This window comes from Vidua chalybeata, chromosome 20 (genome assembly GCF_026979565.1).
Source record: "Vidua chalybeata isolate OUT-0048 chromosome 20, bVidCha1 merged haplotype, whole genome shotgun sequence".
Classification (NCBI taxonomy): domain Eukaryota; kingdom Metazoa; phylum Chordata; class Aves; order Passeriformes; family Viduidae; genus Vidua; species Vidua chalybeata.
This window is the reverse complement of record NC_071549.1, coordinates 6,423,414-6,442,926: the sequence shown is the minus strand read 5'-3', so window position 1 is coordinate 6,442,926 and position 19,513 is coordinate 6,423,414. Positions and strand designations below refer to the sequence as shown.

The 19,513-nt window shown below is 40.3% G+C and overlaps 1 protein-coding gene across 4 annotated transcripts; it reads left to right on the top strand.

Moving 5' to 3' along the window:
• Positions 1-40: 40 nt before the first annotated feature.
• On the top strand, positions 41-17,968 carry INPP5K (inositol polyphosphate-5-phosphatase K). Of its 4 annotated transcripts, XR_008434302.1 has the most exons (14): positions 41-199; positions 1,702-2,105; positions 2,280-2,387; positions 3,017-3,125; positions 5,626-5,742; positions 6,059-6,231; positions 6,843-6,954; positions 7,467-7,576; positions 9,846-10,038; positions 10,274-10,411; positions 10,872-10,955; positions 11,627-11,728; positions 12,726-12,922; positions 17,040-17,968. XR_008434302.1 is itself a non-coding variant. In XM_053961039.1 (13 exons), exons 2-13 carry the CDS (start codon positions 1,831-1,833, stop codon positions 12,840-12,842), a joined length of 1,638 nt encoding a protein of 545 aa, XP_053817014.1. In that variant the 5' UTR covers positions 41-199; positions 1,702-1,830; the 3' UTR covers positions 12,843-15,191. The 4 variants fall into 4 exon arrangements, 3 of the variants coding, with proteins under 3 accessions (XP_053817014.1, XP_053817015.1, XP_053817016.1); XM_053961039.1 differs by lacking the exon at positions 17,040-17,968 and having other exon boundaries at positions 12,726-15,191; XM_053961040.1 differs by lacking the exons at positions 1,702-2,105; positions 17,040-17,968 and having other exon boundaries at positions 44-199; positions 12,726-15,191.
• Positions 17,969-19,513: the final 1,545 nt, after the last annotated feature.

Below are 19,513 nucleotides of genomic sequence, written 5' to 3'. Positions count from 1 at the left end.
GCGGCGCGGCGCGTGCCCGCCCCCGTCACGCGCGCCGATGGGCGCGGAGCGCTGAGGGCGGCGCGGAGGCCGCGGCCGGGCCGGGCCGAGTGAGGGGAGCGCCGGGGGCTCCGCCGGCCCCTTCCCCGTCCCTCGGACAGCGCTTCCCTGCGGGAACCCCGGGCATGGAGACCGCGGGCCTTCCCACCAAGAAGTTGAGGTGAGTGGTGGGCGCGGATGGGCTGAGGGCGGCTCCGAAAAGTAGCCCCCGAGCGCTTACGTAAATCGGCGAGTATTAGCGAAACTTGCGTGTGTGCTTATTAGCGCAGAATTACACGAACTGGCGGCGTTGCGTAGTCATATGAAATAGAGGAGAAAAGCTGATTTTCTGGTTTGGAAGGTCGGTACTGGAGTGGTTCAGGGAGGCTTATGGGACATTTCTGGATGCTTGGGATTTCCCGGAGTTCTGTTAATGTGTAATGAGGGCACGAGCATCTGCACTTCTGTAATGTCTCGAACTTGTCACTTTCCGTGAGGAAGAGGAAGCTTGAATAAACATTGAGCTTCTGGTTTTACGGTGTTTTTACGATGTGTCTTCACTCTCTGTCGGTGTCCCGTCTGGGCTCGATTCCCTACAGAAACCTGCTTAGATGGGATTTGGGTAACAGCCTGTGACAGGAAAATTTAAACAGCCAAACGAACAAGCTGACAAGAGCTCAAAAAAGAGCTTAAAAAATCCTTTGAAGGCTTTATTATGAGCACTGTGACCCTGAGAAATTCTCCGCTATTGAGCCATTTGAGGATTAGCAGCGGTGATGCTAAATAATGAATTTACTAGGTTGCTTGTATTTAGGACAGTGTTTGTTTCTACCTCCGAGATCTGTGTTTTTGTCAGTACTGTGGTCACTGGGCACCTTGAAGAACTGAATTTCTGTCTGTAATGACTGATGTCTTCAACATTATTTCAGTTTTGTTCTATCAGGTAATTGTCTTACAGAATTAGTAACTGGAGAGCTCCCAAGTGATACATCTCTGGTGGCAAAATTAGATCTGCAGCCTTCCTACATTTTTTTTCCCCCCATAAATTTGTTTAGGAGTAGCTTTTGTGTGAATTCAGCGCAGTCGTACAAAGATACACTATTAGTGAGGGAAATTATGTATCACTTTAATCTCTTGTGCAAGGTTGTTCTCCAGCATTTCTGTATACATCACCCTGAGCAGGCAGTTGATTGTGGGATAAAAACACAGCCTTAACAATGGGTGTATTGATGGGATTCACTAATTATCAGTGTTTATAAGGTCATTATAGAACTCTAAGATGATGGAAAATTAACAGTTTATTATTTTTTAAGCCTATCTGTCGTGTAACAAGACTGATGATAAAGTGAATCTCTTTTTAGAAGCTCTGGTGCTGAAATATCCATTCTGTAAAGAAACAGCAGTGCTGTGATGTGAATGTTGAGAGTCAGTGGCTTTGCTTGGTTCTGATCAGAACTCTGAATGTTTGGGAGCTGGGGATTACATTTCTCCTAGCCTGCAGACAGGCACATGATCGATTCAAATCAACAATAAATTCTTTAAAACCCTGAGCTCATCGAATTAACCACATTAAATCTATTATGAAAAAAAACAATTCACTGTGTGTGGTAGAACGTGATTGCAGCTTTTGTAACAACCCAGCGAGTGTGGTGGGAGCGCCACAGGTTGTGTTTTTTTTCCCAGCATTGCTGCACCTACATTTGTCCTTTTGTGTTGGAAGCAATGCTGAATCCCACAAGATCTGGAAACCCCTTATCAATCTCTTGACTTTAATGGGGCAGTCCTTCAGGGCGTAGCTTTACCTTGGAGCAGATGGCATCGCCGAGCAGCGAGGATGCATTCCAGCATTGCCAGGGGCTCTCCCTGAGCGACCTGGAGAGCGGGGCCAGCCTGCGCAGCCGCTCGGCCAGCCTCAGCAGCACCGGCTCCAGCGGCCGCCTGCAGCTCCGGCACAGGGTGGCACAGCTGATGGCCTGCGTGGAGGACATCAGCTCGGATGATGAGATCCACGAAGAAGTGTCTCGCACGCTGGATGAGGCTTTCCTCATCTGGGGGAAAAAGCTGAAGGATAAGTGGCAAGAATTCAGGTTTTGCTCCCTCCTGTTGGTTGTTTTCGTGGTGGTGTCGGGGCTGGCAAATGGATTTCTGGTTGATGAAAAGTGACAGGAGTTCTGTGGGGGAATTAGAACGTTCTTAGAGTTGGTTGTATGTCCACATTTCAATTTTAGCATTGGTTTTATGTGGTTTCTGTTTGTTTTTAGACTACACTTAGTTACCTGGAATGTGGGCACAGCTTCTCCCCCTCCTGATGTCACAAGTTTACTTCAGCTCAACTCGATGGGCCCCACCACGGATATGTATGTTATAGGGTGAGTGGTATTAAAGAACTTGCTTTGTGAGTTTATTGCAAAACTGCTGGGTCTCAGCATGGTGTGTTTTGGGAGGGCTGTGTGATGTGAATCACTGCCTGGGAGATGGTTTAGCACTATTGCTACCAGAGGGTGAAGTCTAGCTTAGTCTAACTAACAGGGGACTAACTTAGATGATTTATAGCAGTTAGCTGCTGCTATGTGGTGACAGAATGCAGAATATTTTTTTTTCTAAACACATAAAAAAGTTTGGGATGCTGTTTTTTTTGCTAGCATGATCATTTTGATATGAAAGTTACTGGAAATTCAGCATGTTTTAAGGGAATTAATGCAAGCTTGTTAGGCACAATCTGCCACTGTGTTTTCCAAACTATGTTGAAATTCTGAAGTCCTGTCAGGTTTTTATAACACATCTCGAGTCTGGCATTGTCTTAAATTCTACCTTCAGGTGTATATAACCTCCTTTATTTTTGTTTTACTCAGTGTCAGATGTGTTAGATCTGTGTGTGGGTTAAACTGCTGAATGAAAAACTGAACAGCAAGAAATCTCAGGGGCTTGTGTTCTGCAAATTTCCTATGAATTCTGTCCAAACCAACTGGTGCAATGTGAGTAATTGTGATGTATTCAGCTTACAGGAGGTGAATTCAAAAATCACAAATTTTCTGTCTGACCTGGCATTTGATGATCCATGGAGCATTTTTTTCATGACTGTCTTGTCTCCCTTGGGATATATCAAGGTAATTATTTACACCACTTTAAGTGTCAGAGCACTGAAGGAAAAGTCTTAACTTTTTCTCTTCAGATTATCCATAAAAGAGAAGTTGATGGTGTTTTTGCAGGTGTCTGTCACTTCTGTAGGTACACAGAGGTGATTCTTCATCACACCTGTGTTTTCCTGTTTTTCATGTGATGTGAACTCATACTGAACAGCATATTTCTTGTGGCCACAACATCTTTATCTCTCTCTTGTTTGTAGAAAAGTTTTTTGCTCTGTGCAATATTGGGGAACTGTATTGTGATGCTTCTAATGTAGTCTTGCACTATAAATATCCCAAGCAATGGCAGTGATTTTCATTAAGATTGGTAAGGCTCCTTTATTTGTTGTTTTTTTTCTTTTTTCCAATTTGTTTGCAGGTGAAAATAAATTTAATTGTGTACAACAGGATTTTAGTGGGTGTATATATTTACGTGAGAACTTAACTTTTGGTTGAAGACCTATAATGTTATATGGGAATTTAAAGATTTTGGGGTAATATCAGAGACATAAGAGCAGCTAAAGTACTGGCTATTTTAATAATGCCAACAATAACTGTAGGAAGATACCCTGAATTTCTGTAGTAAAGAGAAATTAAAAGCCTTTTGTAGTGATTTTCTAAACCAAGCACTATTTCTGGCTCATTTTGCTGAGGTGATTGCATTATCTGCATGCTAATCAGACTCAGTAGTTGTGCTGTTCTTTTAATTGTAATTAAACAAAACAAAGGACCCATTGGGAATTACAGAAAGGAAAAAAACCCACATTGTTCACTCTGGCCTAAGTAATTTCTGATAAAAATTCAAAATCTGGCCGTGGGCTGACATTCAGGCCCTGTATACACACAGTTAAAAGAATTCCTGCTGGTATGCCTGGCTGATTTTGAATTCTGATTTATAACAGAGGCAGTTTAGAGCACACTAATGAATGGATGCTGCCACCTAATGGCTTTCAGCAGGACTTGATTAGCTCTAGTAATCAGGGGGAGCTGTCAGGCCGGGTCAAAATCAAACCAGGCAGCAAGGAAAGGTTATCCCAGGACTTAGCCAGGAATTTGGCTGAGCAGGAGAGGAGCACTTACCCCTTGGCTGACCTGTGATGAGGTTGGGTGTGGAGGGAGAGGTGTCATGCTTGGGACATTCTGTCCCCTGAGTAACAGGGTCTGTTTTCAGAGTGTTCAATTGGTCACAGTCAATTCTTCCACCATCCAAGGATCCCCTCTGTGCAAGGGCTTTGCTTGATTTGGCTCTAAGGGCTGGTGGCACTGGTGCTGTTCCAGCAGGGGAGGGGTCAGTGCCTTGTTGTGTTCAGGTCCTGTGGCTCTTGAGAAATCCCTAGGGGCTGGCCACAGCAGAGTGAAATAAAGGAAATAAATAATAAAGGGACTGGAAGATCTTGGTACCTCATGAATGTAATTATGGAAAGGAGAATGCTGACTACTAAAATATTTATGCATCATTAGTAACTGCAGTCCATTGTTTCAGTATTCTGTGTGGTATTTTATTGGGTTCAAGGACAATGAAAACATTAAAATATATTCTGAAATCATTTAATTCTGTAGATAGGGAGACAAAGGAGGAATTCTGTTTTAAATTCTGGGCTGATTTTTTTGTGCTTCTCTAGCAGTATGTATAGTCAGTTTTATTCTAATGTAGTCTTTTTCTAAATTAATCCAGCATAAAATTGAACTACAGTTAATTTCAGTATTTCAATGCCTGTACAGTAATTCAACTACAGCATTTCAATGCCTGTATTTTAAATTGAATCATAATCATTAAAACAAACACAATGAATTTTGTGTCTCATGCCAGGATCATTGTAAAGTCCATAAATGTTCAATGAAGGACATCTTTATTAGACTATTTCCACACACACAAACCAAAAAAAACCCAAACCACAAAAACTCCGTGTCTTATGTGCTCTCTAAGTGTTTGGTAAATCAGTTTTTACAGGCACTGCAAGGCAGAAGTTTCTGCTGTTTGCAGCTCATTGTTTTTGCAGGTGCCTGGAATTGACTGCTGTGCTTTTGAAGGCATTTAGAATATTTAATGATCTGCTCAAGGCTGCTTCAGTTGGAAAAACTTGCTGCTGTTGGAGGACTTGTAGGTGTGAGCTTTTAGGTGAAAAGTGAAGGATTTGGTCCTTCATGAACAGGATTCTTAAAGGCAGAAACAAGAGGCTGGTGAGGCAGAAGAAAAGTCTTTCAAGAGGTTTGGGCAGGTGCATGTTTTGAGATCGACTTCAGATTGAAATATAATGTTGGAACTGTGTTAATTAGCTGAGGAATTGATCAGATTTGTTTATAAGGAATATGTTTTTCACAGCACTGAAATGAGTCTGCATTTACTGTGCCCCAGTATTGAGGCCAGGCTTGGCGAGGGAGTTGCATGACTTCTGCTGTGGCCTTCTTCACCTAAAAGCTGCTGTGAAGTAAACCCAAGGAACTGCTGGAAATGACCATTCCTTCTTTTCTATCTCCCCAGCTCTCCTCAGTTCGCCTGCAGGGGTTGCTGCTTCTGATCTTTGTGAAGCACGTGCACCTTCCCTTCATCCGGGACATCCACACCCACTACACCCGCACAGGCCTCTATGGGTACTGGGTAAGGACTGCCTGAGGGGTGTTCACTGCTCACTGCTGGTGCTCTGTGCCTCTCCATGGTCCCTGCTGGGGCAGAGATGTGGTTTAATTAAAAATTAATAACCTGACAAGCAGACTCATTTGTTTGGACCTCGTGCGCAGCACAGACCATAATTTCAGATTTCAGTTTATTTGCTGATACGCAACAAGTTGTGTAGAAAGAAATTGTACTGATTTCAATCTTTAAATTGCAAGATTTCAAAGGTTCTAGGTGGTGTTAGTTACATTTGCAGGCACTGACTGCAGTTTCAGGGAATGCTGTTCATCTTCCATCCCAGGGGAACAAAGGAGGAGTCAGCATCCGCATGTCCCTCTATGGGCACACGATCTGTTTCATGAACTGCCACTTGCCTGCTCACATGGAGAACACAGAGCAGCGCCTGGACGACTTTGAGAAAATTCTGGAAATGCAGTTTGAAGGAGAGGATATTCCAAGTCCCTTGGATCATGAGTGAGTTGTTCACTCAGTTCTGTGTTGTTTTTATCTATTATAGGGTGAACTCTTGCACTGAAGAGTTTTGGGTTTGGATTTTTTGTCCATCATTTTATTTTAAATGTCCCTTCAGCCTTGACCCTGAACCCTGGGAGGATAGGATAACCTGAAAGACAGATGTCTGTTTTACAAGAGTGTTCTCTTCCAGTCTCTAATTACATTTATTTGTTAGCATATAGACTGTACATGTCATGCAGGAAAGCTTTAGAATCTAAAGCCTGTTTATACCAAAAATCCTTTAGGTTGCTGTTAAGTGTTCAGAGATGTAAGACGCAGGAGAAGTTAATATTCAGGCAGTAATAAGCAAGCAGCAAGAATGCAAGGGACTTAATTTACTGTTTCAATTACTTCACTTTTTTTTTTTGTTTTGTTTTGTTTAGCAGCAGGTTGTCCCTGTGTAAGCTTATCTATAACTACTTAATGTTTGTATTTAAGCTGTTTACATTAAGTAATAAAAGTGATTAGAGCACCTAATTAGAGTAATGACTAATATTCTGTCTAATTCTTCCCTTGAGTTAATAGATTCATATCAATCTTCCTTGTTTGATGCATCTTGGTTTGGTTTTAAGGCTTCTCTTCTGGTTTGGAGACCTAAACTTCCGGATAGCAGATTATGGGATACACTTTATCAGAGAATCAATCAATAACAAGCGTTTAAGTCTGCTCTGGGAAAAGGACCAGGTGGGTTGGCTCAGTCTCTTTGAGGGTTTGGTTTTGGTTTTAAAGCACACAAACACAACGTGGTAGTTAAATTACACCTTGAGCTTCTAATTTCTGTTAAAGAACACAAACTCAGAGCAGTCATGAGGTGGAACATGAGGTGGTCATAAGCCCCAGTTAATTGCAAACTTTTTCTGCTTTTGTGCAGTTTTTTACTCATTTGCAATGCTCATGTTTGACTGGAGATTTCTTTGAACTTCATGTCTTGTCAGTTGTTCCTCACCTTTATCTCTCCTCTTCCTCCAAGAATTCTTTTTAAGACAACCTTATTCTGGATGCTTTGGGTAGAATTGCCTCTAAACATTTAGATGGATTGTGTCAAGTTCTGGCTATAACAAAGAGGCCCTTCTAAATTTACCTTTCCAGTGTTGTACTGACTGCAATGTTGAATTCTTGGAAGATGCTTTCCCAAGCATCCTTTAAGCTCTGATTTTTTAAACAGAATCTTTAAAAGTGACTTTTTATTTCTGCAGTTAAATATGGCAAAAAAGCGGGAAGCATTTCTGAAGGAATTCAAAGAGGGTCCTCTGCAGTTTAAGCCCACCTACAAGTTTGACCTTGACTCGGAGGTCTATGACACAAGGTAAAAGATAAAATGAGTTTAGAGGTGGAATATGAGAGTGAATGTGGTGCTTGGTTAAATATCACTTCAATAATCAGCAAACTTGAATTTCCTGTGCGTACTGGGGTTGTTGAGCTGTTCTGTTAGGCTTGGATTGATCAAATCTGAATAAATGAATATTTTTGGCTGAAGAAGCTGGGGTCTGCTGACTGTATGAAGGAAATAATGAAACAACCCAGCTGCCTTTATGGAAAGATCAGATTAACAAAATAAATGAGCACTTGTTTAATCTACTTTTGTTTTGTTCTTTCCTACTAAAAGTGCTCATTGGTTGTCAAAAAGGAGCAAAAGAATAATTTTCCGTCATTTTTGCTTCCCTTCTCTGTTTAAGCATTTCATTTGATATGCTGGTATTTGAAAAATTAATGTATATTTGTCTTTATTGATTATTTTAAGTTGAAGATGGAGTATCTTAAATTTCCAAAGTTTTTCTGTGATATTAAAGTCTGTTTGTTAAGTATTAGTCTTATGTTTCCACAGAAGGATAAGTTCCTGTCCAAACAGGGTTTTGTACTGATCTTTTTCTTTACTTCCAGAGAACAGAAGTCCCTGTTTTGGTTTAAGTAAGAAGAGAACTTTCTGAATTTTGTAGTTTTTTAAAATATTTCAGAATCAAAGCAAGGCTCTATCTGAACTTCTGCTTTGATTTTTTGTGAAATATTTGAAAATCAGATGACAGCTGATTTTCTTTAGGGATTTTCTTAACCTGTCTGAAAACTGCAGTGTTATCTACTCTGCTGTTGCACTTAGTATTGGAAGTTTATTCATGTGGACCCAAAGACATTTTTCTTCCTAATTTAATATAATGAGATGTAATGGGACCAACAGTAAATCCACCCAACAAAAAAAGACTTAAAATAATCCAAACTTGGACATTTTACAAATGATTCATAGCCTGGTTGTCTGTATTGGCTGATTTAGAGAACAAAAAGTGTGGTTACACATTCTGTGTGCATCCCGCTGCTGTTCAAGCTACCAGAGAGACACTGCTCAGATGGGGTGACCAGCAAGACCTCAAGGCAAGCACCCTGCAAAAGTTGCTTTTACTGAAGCCCAGAGAATTTTATTTTTGATATTCCTTCAGTGAGAATTCTGGGGGTTTGTTTCCCATCTAATACTCCATTTTCTCTAAAACAGTGAGTTTTACCTTAAGCTGTTCTTTTGATATTTTCCTGCACAGCAGAGCAGACATCTGGCATCTCCTAAAGATTTCTGTCTGTTTATAGAATTACTGCAGTAAGTGGGATAAGAGCCCTTAGTCATTTCAAATCTTTCCACTTTATTAAAGGGTAGGAGGGGTAAAACAAAATTATGTTGACTATTGAACTAAATGGCCTTGGTTTTGATATTTAAATGGACAGTTTTCCTTACACATCCTGCTTTTAACTTTCATAATCCAATCCAGTCCATTCTAATTCCTCTTCCATAGGGTATGATCTTTTCTCCATTTCAATTTGAAGTGATCCACCCATCCAGAGAGTTGCTGTTAAGCCTTCCTCCCACTACAGAGAAAACCACAGAGGGCTCATGTCCTCTGGTGTAATTGATATGGTATAAAAAGAAACTCTGCATTGTGATAACAGTTTGATGTATAGTACAGTTGTAGTCACAACTTCCTTGATTATGGAATTTTGAAAGCCTGTTATGAGACAGCAGTAGCTTGCAAACCTGAAATGCAGGCTGGTACAATTTAGAGGAACTTCTAAATAAAGCATTGCTGTGGCACCTGTGATTACCATAAGCTTCCCAAGTTTGTCCTGTCTTGTGTTGTTAAAAGAAACTTGCTCTCAAATATTTTGAATAATTTCAAATGTCATTCAGACTCTTCCTACATATTCCTTATGTTTGCACCCTCATTTCTCAGAATATCTGTACGTTTGGAGCCTGGGGCAGTTGTTATTATCTCTAAATTCATGCATGTTTTTACAGGGTTTTAGGAGAAAGTATCATTTCCTGTATGAAGCCAACTAACCCACTGAAAGGTCCTTCTCCCCTTCATTTTACTCCTCTTTCAGAAAGCCTTGATCTGTGCTGAATGGAGTTCAAATTAAGGAAACGTTGCTTGTAAAACACATTAATCAGAGCTGTAAAATGAAGCTTGGATATGATTGCCTCCTTTTATTAATATGTATCTCACAGTCTTTGAACTCTGAGTAGATTTTGCACAGCATTCTTAGATTTTGGCAACTTGTTTCTCTGCTCATTTCACTTTTTACCTTACTTTTTTCAGTGAGAAGAAAAGAAAGCCAGCATGGACAGATAGAATTCTATGGAAAGTGAAAAATCTCAGTGAGGTTGCATCAAAAGAAGGCGAATTCCCTGAAGAAGAGAACCCAATTTCTGTTACTCTGAATAACTATGTCAGTCACATGAGCTATGGCATCAGTGATCACAAACCTGTCACGGGAACTTTCAAGCTTGAGGTGCTGTCCCAGTTACGTTGTTAAGAAAAAGTTTGTTTTACTCAGTGTTGCCTTACAGCAGCTGATTTCCTAAACTATAATCTCTCCTTCATTCTGATCATAGTGAAGGCAGCAAATTGCTGTCAGGTTATTTCCAGTCAGTTAAAGATTCCCACAGGTGGAAATTGTAGCAGAGAATAACTTGAGAAGAATAACAGGCTTGACTGAGTTTAAACTCTGGTTTTTTTTTGTGTAGATGAAGCCTCTTGTCTCAGATCCACTGGTCATGCTGAATCCTGAGGGTGAGTGGAGTGCAGAGCACGATGTTCTCATCCACTACTCCGCGGCGCCTGAACTCCCCAGCAGTGCTTGGGACTGGATTGGGCTCTTCCAGGTAGTGTTACCTCATGGTGGCTCTGCAGCAAAGATGGGGAATGTGGCTGCAGGAGGTCCTTGAGAGTTTTAGAGCACTGATTCCTGCTAGTGTGTAATAGCTGTGAAATAGCTGTGTGCTTGACTGCCGTTAGTTTCTGTGTGATGACAGTTTAGCTCTACAGTATGCAAGTTCTTCCACACCCTTTAAATTCTCTGCTAAGGTGATCTGGTTGTTTATTGAAGTAAAATGTTGCAGAAGCTTTGGAAAGGAGTTGATGCAACAAAAATAAGAGTAAATGGAAGGGTGAGAGAACAGAGAAGTCCCACCCTGTCAGAAACAGAAGATGTGTACATGCCCCCAAAATGTTTTGATCCTAAGAGTGTTTTAATTACTTCAGTGAAACAGTAAACGTCTCTCACAACTTTGTTATAGCTTTTGCTTCCATCAGGAAGCTGATAGTTTGTATCTTTCTCTACAGGTGACTTTCAAGCATGTGAAGGATTATGTTACTTATGCTTGGGTGGAAGATGATGAAATTTCTTCCAACGGAAACAGTAAACAAGTCAGTTGTATTTCCTCCTAATGTAGTTTTCCATAGAGTAACATTTGAGGTCTGTTCCATATCCCCTTTCCCTCAGGGGTTCTGTATCCTCTTCCCAGTTGAAGCTAATTTGGAACAATATTATTGTTTAAAATCCCTCTTCCTAATTCTTCCCATTGAATCTTTTGGTCTCTCTTTAAAAACTGCTGTCTGCTATAAAGCCTTCTGGTAGTGATTACCTAAAGTGATTTAAACAAAAAAAAAACCACTTATTTTGATGCAAATTATAAATATCCAGAGATACTTATCTGAACAAATAGAAGTTGAAATTGGAAACGGTGGCTCCTTGGGACAGGAGCAAACCAAGCTTGTGGAGTGCTCTGTTGTTGCCACCAGGAGGCAGCTCCACTCCCTCTGCTGCTCTCTGGCTTTGGCCCTTCCAGCCACTCTGGGTCTCTTTTCCCTTGTCACTGAACCAAGCCAGTCTGCTGACATGGTGAAGGATATTCCTCTCCTCCCTGATTTAATTTTCAGATGGTTTCCTGAGTTATTTCTGTCCCCATCCGTTTTAACTTACGTTTTAAAACGTGCTTATAAATAGCAAATACCGATTTTGATGGTGTCCTGAAGGGCTTTTTTGTAAACTTCTTTTTCTGTGGAAATTGCTCATTGCCTGTTCTTATTCTTGCCAGGTTTACATGAGTGCTTCAGAAATACCCAAGACAGGAGAATTTTTGCTTTGTTATTATAGCAATAACTTGCAGTCAATAGTTGGCATCAGTGAACCTTTTCAGGTAATACATTAGGAGGCATTGATTAATGTTGACGTGATTTTTTTTTTAATTACTTCATTGGTTTTCATATGCATCTGAACATAACTGTGTTAATCCTTGGGAAGGTGGCAGCAGATGGAATCTTAAAAATTATATGTCCTGGCTAAAAAGAATTTGCTGATGTGCTGAAAGACTCTGAGTAACTGTTACAGCATCACACAGCAGTGAAACAAGACAGGTTTCTCTCCCTCACTGTTAGGTCCCCAGTTTCTGTAAAGATGACAATTCAAGTGCTGCCAAAATTCTGGCAGGTTGTAAGTGAGCTCTTTGTGCTCCATTCTGTGATTTGCACCCAAGTGTTTCCTGTAAATTGTCACTTGAATTTGGGAAGGATGAGACAGCTGGACTCAAGTTATTTAATTACCAGGCTCTGTTTAATTTCTGCAAGGATGACTTAACCTGCCCAAACAAGTTGAACTGACCAAGCATTGCTGCTTCTACACAAGCACTGTTTTTTCCAGAATAATTTTGTTTGTGCATAATTTTCCATGCTGCCATGGCTGTGCTCATGTGCTGGGGAATCTTTGAAATAGGAATTCTGCATTGTTGATGATGAGGTTGAAGGGGTTTTAGAAGACTCTGGAACCTCAGTGTCTTAAGGGATATAATAATGAAAGTTAAGGGGCTGGCTGGTATCTCATTTCTATTTTATACTATTATATATTTTTTTAGGTATTCTGTTCCCATGTTTCTCTGTACAGGTGAGAAACATGGCAGAGTGGAGTATTTGTGTTGTCTCTGAGCTCGGTATCTATCAGAGATTCTGCAGAATTGTTGCCTTTATTTTTGCATGACATTTAATGTTTTGATATCACTATAGTGGATTTTTACTAGATTTTTTAATCGTCTCAATTTTTAGCAAGCATGGCAGACTTCTTTATATAATGGTATGGCTAATACAGAGCAACACAGTGATTTTGAATTGTTAATTTGGTTTTTATCCTGTTTTTCCTCCTAGATTCAGCCTAGCCAAACACCAATAGAAAAGGATGTGCCAGAGGAGGAGAGCAGTTGGCGGCAGAAACCTGACAATCCAGAATCAGATGGTGATTCTGAAAATAGAAAGGACATTTAATGGTCCTGGTTCAGCAGTCAGATGATTCTTTTTGTCTTAGTGATTGTAAGCTTTTGCTCTTAGAAGATGGAGTAAGACAGGTAGGAATGTTTGGAAGCTTGTAGAAGATAATTTATTGTGGAAATGGTTATTTTTATTCTGGGGAGAGTAACTCTCTTGCACTGGATGAGAACTGTAAAATAGCACTTAAGGAATGCTGTATGTTTTAAGGTGATAGACATTTCTGATGCAATGATTTAACCTAAGGAAGTTGCAATGTTTAATAGGTTTATAGGCCTGTTCCTTTTTTTGTAGAGGATATTTTATTTACGATGCAATACTTATTATGCTGTAACCACTTAATAATTGATTTCCAAACTTTGAGTTTTAATGAAGTTATTTAAAAATTATTTATTAGATACAGCTAGTTAGCTTGTTTTGAAATCTTATTTGACTTAGAGATGTAAGCTAATTACCTTTTGGGAAACACCAGTGACAACAGGTGACGTGAAAAACAAAATCTTTGGAGTGTGTAAACTCTCCTTTGGTAGATCCTTCTCTTCATGCCTTACTGAAGAACTCTTTGTAGGATTTTCAATTTCTGATTCTTCCAAATTGAAATACATTTATCAAAATGCACTATTCATGATTTTTTAAATTCTTATTTTATAAAACAATTAAGCAATTTGCCCATTGCCTTTACCCCCCTTATTAAAAAACATAAACCCATTTTTATACCAGTCCCTGGCTTGGAGTGAGCCAGGATCCCACAACTTCTGAGGGATATTGCAGAAATTGAGAAATGCTTTAGCATAGATGAGCAACCCATGGTTGATGATTTGGCATAATATCTGAAAATTGTAAATCTCTTCCATTTATAGCAATCAGTCTGCAAATTTTCTGTTTTTCTAGAGGTGCTCAGACCTTTCTGTATCCTGTGCACTTGAGGGTGGAGAACGGAATAGAAATTTCTTGTACCTTTAGGAACCTGAAAGGTAGTTAGCTTCTGAAAGGGTCTTGTTTCTTGGTGAGGAAATAGAGATCTTTGGAAAGGATAGGAAAGGGCACCAACATTCCACAGAATCTCAGTCTTCAGTGCTGGGACAGAGCACTTTGAGTCTCCCATGCTCTGTGCCCACAGCTCCCTCCCAGGTGTGGTGAGCAGAGTTAGTCACTCCTCGCTGGCACAGGGATGGAAAAGAGCAGGTTTGGTTCAGGTGGAAGAGCAAGGGATGTTGGGATGTTCGTGCTGGAATTCTACTTCAGAACTGAGTGGATTCCTTTTTGCTCTTTTTCTCAAAGCCTTATTTTCTTCAGGGTTGTTTTGAGATAGAAAGTTAACAGCTTGATAGGATATTTGTTTTGCTTTTATCATTCACTGTATAAAACCTTTTGAGGTCCAGGTGTCTTTGTGTCCTGTTGAAGCTCTGGCATAGGTTTCTGGTTAGGTAGTTGCAGTGGGCTTTAGGAACACTTGGCCTCTGTAGGTTTTAATTGTATCTCAGCTTGATGCTTAGTGTTGGGAATACTTGGTGAGTAGTGAGGGCAGGTTCAGAGGATACTGTGTTCATTGCATGGATTAACACTGCCTTGAGGTTTACAGTTTGTACATTCCTGTTACACTTTGGAACCATATTAGAAACAATTTTCCCATTTATACTGGTCTCCCAAGAATTTGTTTTGCACTGAATCTTTCAGATATGTGACTTCTCATGGCAATTAGGGCATCAGACAAACCCCTGCTTTGAACTGCAGTACTTTCTGCAGTTCCTGAGCTGTGCTCTGTCTCTGGTTTCACTTGTGTAACTCTGACCATCCTCCATGCAAGGAGATTCTGTGGAGAGCCTGAAGAGCAGTGGGCTTTGAATTCCAGACCACAGCTGGCCATTTACTGTGGACCAAGATCCAGTTTCTTCTAAGCAGGGTGCATCTGCTGGGCAGGAGCAGCTCAGAGGGAGCCATGCAGCCTCTTTTTAGGGGCGAGACACTCGAGATGCTTTGTGTTTGTGGGAGCTGAGAGCCCTCTGTCACTGGACACAGAAGCTGCATTTTGTAAACTGATCCTTTGAACCACGGGACTTCCCGGAAAATGCCCCCAGCAGCTGGGATTGGAGCTGCTTGTGTGTAAGGAGGATGCTGCACAGAACTCTGCACTTCTTTCTTCAGTATTATGCACACAGAGGCACTTTTGTTTACTACTGTTACCTATGGTAGCTTTTCAAACTATTCCATGACCTGTAATGATGCAATTTCTGATGAAATTTATCTTTTCTTAAAACACCTTTAATTGGATGTTATAATCACTGGAAATGTTTTTATACTCATGTGTTTTTCTTTTCATGTACCTCTGAAATAAATCCTGGCAGTGAAGTGTTGTGCATGGCCTCTGTTAATTCGAGAAGGAACAGATTGGTTTGGGTGGGGAGGATTAATTTGTAACCTTTCTCCAAGGAACTTGTTTTGGTCATGTTTGAGGCACAAAGTATTTTAAAAGGAAATCAGTAACACCCTATGGTAGGGCTTGGGCTGCAAAAGAAGAGCAAGGATAAATGCTATTTTTCCTTTGGACAAAGCAGATTAATGTATTTTTTTCCCTGTTTCAGTTAATCCAGTATTAAATGGTCTTGTGGTTTTGCAGTTTCTGTCCCTCTTCCCCATTGAGGTTTTACATTTTCCTTGTAAAAATGCCCAGACCACTTGACATTGTTTCTTAATTTTTGAGAACAGGTTCTTCTAATTTCACTTTATCACGGTGAATTTTTAATGGTGTGATTTGAGGTATCTCTTTTGCCTTTATGAAAGATCTGCTAAGTTATGCATCATATTTTAAATGTTGTATATTTTAATATATATTTACACTCGATTTCCATCTAAGGATAACTTTTCCTAACTCCCTGCTGTTGGGGAATTAATTTTCAAATGGGAACTATATATCCCAAGGAATGTTATCTAGTCTAGCCTCATTTAACTCCCATATATTTCTGATTGCTGGCTAACCTCAGGATGTGCAGTGTATCATTGCACACAGATAGTACAGCTCTGTGTAAACAGGAAATATTTCTAAGATGTCTTGCATGTTTGTGAGACCCTAAAAATACGTTCTGATAAAGACCATTGTTTCTACTACCACTGCTTCCTTCTATGCTCTTGGACACTGAGTGACACTCAGATGAACTTGTCTCAATTAATATACTGCAGTGGAAAGGCCAGTTGAACAAAGCTGGAGTTAGGTTTTCCTTGAGAGAGGAAATGATAACTTTTTTGAGAGCTCTGTGTTGCTAGCAGGAAACTTCCTGTGGCCCTTTCTGCCCCTGGATTTAGGAATTGCTGTTTGCACGTGATTGACATGAAGCAATTTGTATTTAATATACAGTTACTCTGGAAAATGATCTGCTCAGGAATTGAACTGCCCTGAGCTTGTTTAATTGCTTCAGTTTGAGGAACATCATGGATCTGTGTTTGTACATCCCACCTCCCTCTATTACAGTGGAACTGTCATCTTCCACTTACAGAGTGTCTGCAATTAAGAACTTTGTGCAGCCTAGAAAGCAGCAAGAGAAATCTGTGTGGGAACAGTTGAACACAGCTTGGGAGGATCACTGGAGTCAGACAGTGAAGTGTGAGATCTGGGGAGGCAAACTGGCAAGAGGAAATGCAGAGGTGCAGGAAAAATACAGAAAATATGAATATAGGCACCACAAAAGGATGAAAAATAGAATAGCAAACATTTTAACCTGCTAACCATGCTTTGAAACTGGCAGTTCTCAAGTACAGATATCAGCTCTGGTAGGGAACGCTTCAGCATCATTTGTCAAGTTCTAATTGCACTGTGACCGTGTGGTTTTACAGCTCAGGCTCATCAGAGACCACACTCTACTCCTCTGTGCCCTTTTTTATTTTGTTCTTTTACATTTTTTCCTCCAGCTTCTTTCTGCTGTCTTCACCTTTTTTTTTTTTTTTTCCCTCTTACCACTCAGTTGTAGCCCATTTTCAGAAGGTTTCTTTGCACATAATTCTGGCATCTGCATCACAAGAGCCATTCCACTAACACAGCTTTGGTGTTCTGACCATTGTGATTTCTCTCCATAGAAAGGGGAGATAAATCAGGCTGGGTATTGCTCCTTATTACTGAGAATAGGGTGGGTTTGTTTAGGGAAGTGACAGTGTTGGGTTTTTAAATGTGATAAAATCTTTTTTTTTTTTTTTTTTTTTTTGTAGAACTCTGTATTGGGAAGTAAGTGCTCAAGGAAACAATTGTTGGACTGGAACAATCTTGAGTATAACAGCTAAGGAAGCATAAGAATAATTCCAGAAATGAAACACAGAACCTTTCTTTGCAGTTGCTGAACAGAATTGTGTTACCTGTATCTGCTCTGGAGTGGCCAGTGGTCGTTAATCTTATTAATTAGTCTTGTTAATGCTTTCTTGGCAAGCATTATCAACTGCAGTTGGTTTGTAGTAGAGTTGAAAATTCAAACTTGGCTCTTCCAAGAAGATAGAAGGAATTCTATCCTCAGCAAATCTTAAAATACCTGAAATTTAGACTGATTTTTTCCCCCCTAGTCACAAGCAGGATATGTGATATCTTTTTATGGAAGGTAGTAGGTCTGGCCAGTCTATTAATGGATGGCATGATAATTGTAAAGTTCTGTAATTGCACTTAAACCAGCATTCACCAGATTATTTTTCTCCTATTTGTAGGAATTTTCATGCAGTAACGTGCCAATTAATTTCCTTTGCCATGATTAGTTAGCTACTCAAGGACTCAATTAATAGTGATTCCGTTCTGCAGCAGTTTGCAGAACTTCCTGTAGTTACCATGGGAGCAATCAGGGTTTTCTATTGCTTGCTCTTGGAGGCAAAGATGAAGGATTTTTTCTGCACAAAATCTCTTGGTAGATTTTTGAAGTCCACCATGGGATTGTTTCGTGCCAACACCTCTGAAACAGCATCCGCAGCGACCTGACTTTTCTGAGCCCAGTGGGACAGAAATGGAACAGCAACAAAGTTGGAGGCAATAAACACAAACATAAATTTAAGCTTCTTGGAACTGTCGTGGCACATTGGAACGAGTGGAAACCAGTCTTGAACTTCATTGTTTCAGCTCACACCTAACACTTGGTATAAATACAGAGGTTCATCTTTTCCTCTCACAACAGGGCTCCGAACCAAAGGCTGCACTTAAGTCAAGGTTGGCTGCTGCTGCTGCTGCACACTGAAACCAGAACTATCCATAAAGAATAGAGGGATTTACTGACTTTCCTTGGGAAAATGGAGCTGCAGATTGAACGTGTTCCTACAGGAGAAATCATCCACGTGGTTGGGCACAAGGCAGAGCGCAGGACTGTAAGCCTGGCTTTTATTGTTCTCTGTCCTCTTCTGGTGCTGTTGGTTACACAATAACCAACTTAGATCTGAACTGAGCAACTCCAGGGTAATAATGGGAGGGTTTGCAAGGCTGGTTGGTCATTGGAGTGACTGGAGCTGTGCTGTGAACAGTTTGATCTCTCTGGGATGGAATTAGTAGCAGTGAAGTGAGTGGGAGTTTAGAAAATCGTTAAAATTTATTTCCTGTAGAAATACTTCAGTGAACCAAAGTTGGTGTTTAGTCTGACTTTATGAATTCTGTCAGAATTCTGGGAGCACTTTCAGACTGCAGAGGAAGGGAAAGAGCTTTGAAATAGTTATTTTGTTCCTCTTGTGTTGACTGTGCTGTCATGGGGTTCATGCCCTGAATGTTACAGGAAGGTTCACATATGGAAAATTCAGTGGTACAGGCACATATTATCAAACTTCTAAGTATCCCAAGGAACTGACTATTCTGTTAACTTGGGACTTTATTGACTTGTGTTCAGGGTTTGTATGTAAGCAAATGGAAATCCATGAGCTGATCTTTTCTGGTTTGACACAAACAGTTGAGAAAGATGGTACTTTTCTAAGAATAATTGCAGTTTTCTTGGAATTAATGGCTGTTCTATGTGTTTTGCTTCAGAATATTTTCTATCTGCATTTGTATAATTTTTAATTAAAGGAGTCAAAGAAAAGTAACTGTGTAAAATTTAAAATGTTTGGAACTACCTAGGTGCAACTGAATTTCTCTCTGTCATAGCTATTTAAAACCTGTTTAACAGATATTCAGCTCTGGTAGAGCCATCTTGTACTGAAGTGCACATCTGTGCATGTTGCTGCTGTTTCCTAGCATTGTCTTTCTAGTGACTAATCTGAAACTCAATCTGAAAATGAGCTGAGACATTTACTGTGTGGTTACACAATTGTCAGGTAGAGTCATTTTACTTCAGAAAAACCCGAGAGCTCCCTCTGCCTTGCTATGAGGGGAGGCAGAGGCAATTCTGGTGTTCTTTGCTTTGCAGGAGTGTTACTGACTTATTCGTAGTGGTAGTAGGGGACACTGGCAGGACTGAATTGTTGTTCCCAGGGGGAAACGTTCCTTTGAACCTTAGCGTGTGCCGGCGTCCTGGGGAAGGCATCAAAGAGAGAAAAGGTATCCGTTCAACTTCCTAAAAGTTTCAAACATTTTTTACATGAAAACTGTGTCAAGCAGTGTTGGTGCTGCATGAATGGCCAGAGAGGGGTGGTTTTAGAGAAACTTTAAGATACTTTAAACTGCTGCAGGACTGGCAAGAGCAGAGCTTTTTTACTGTTTTAGCTCAGAGTGGTTCAGGCTGTTGGAG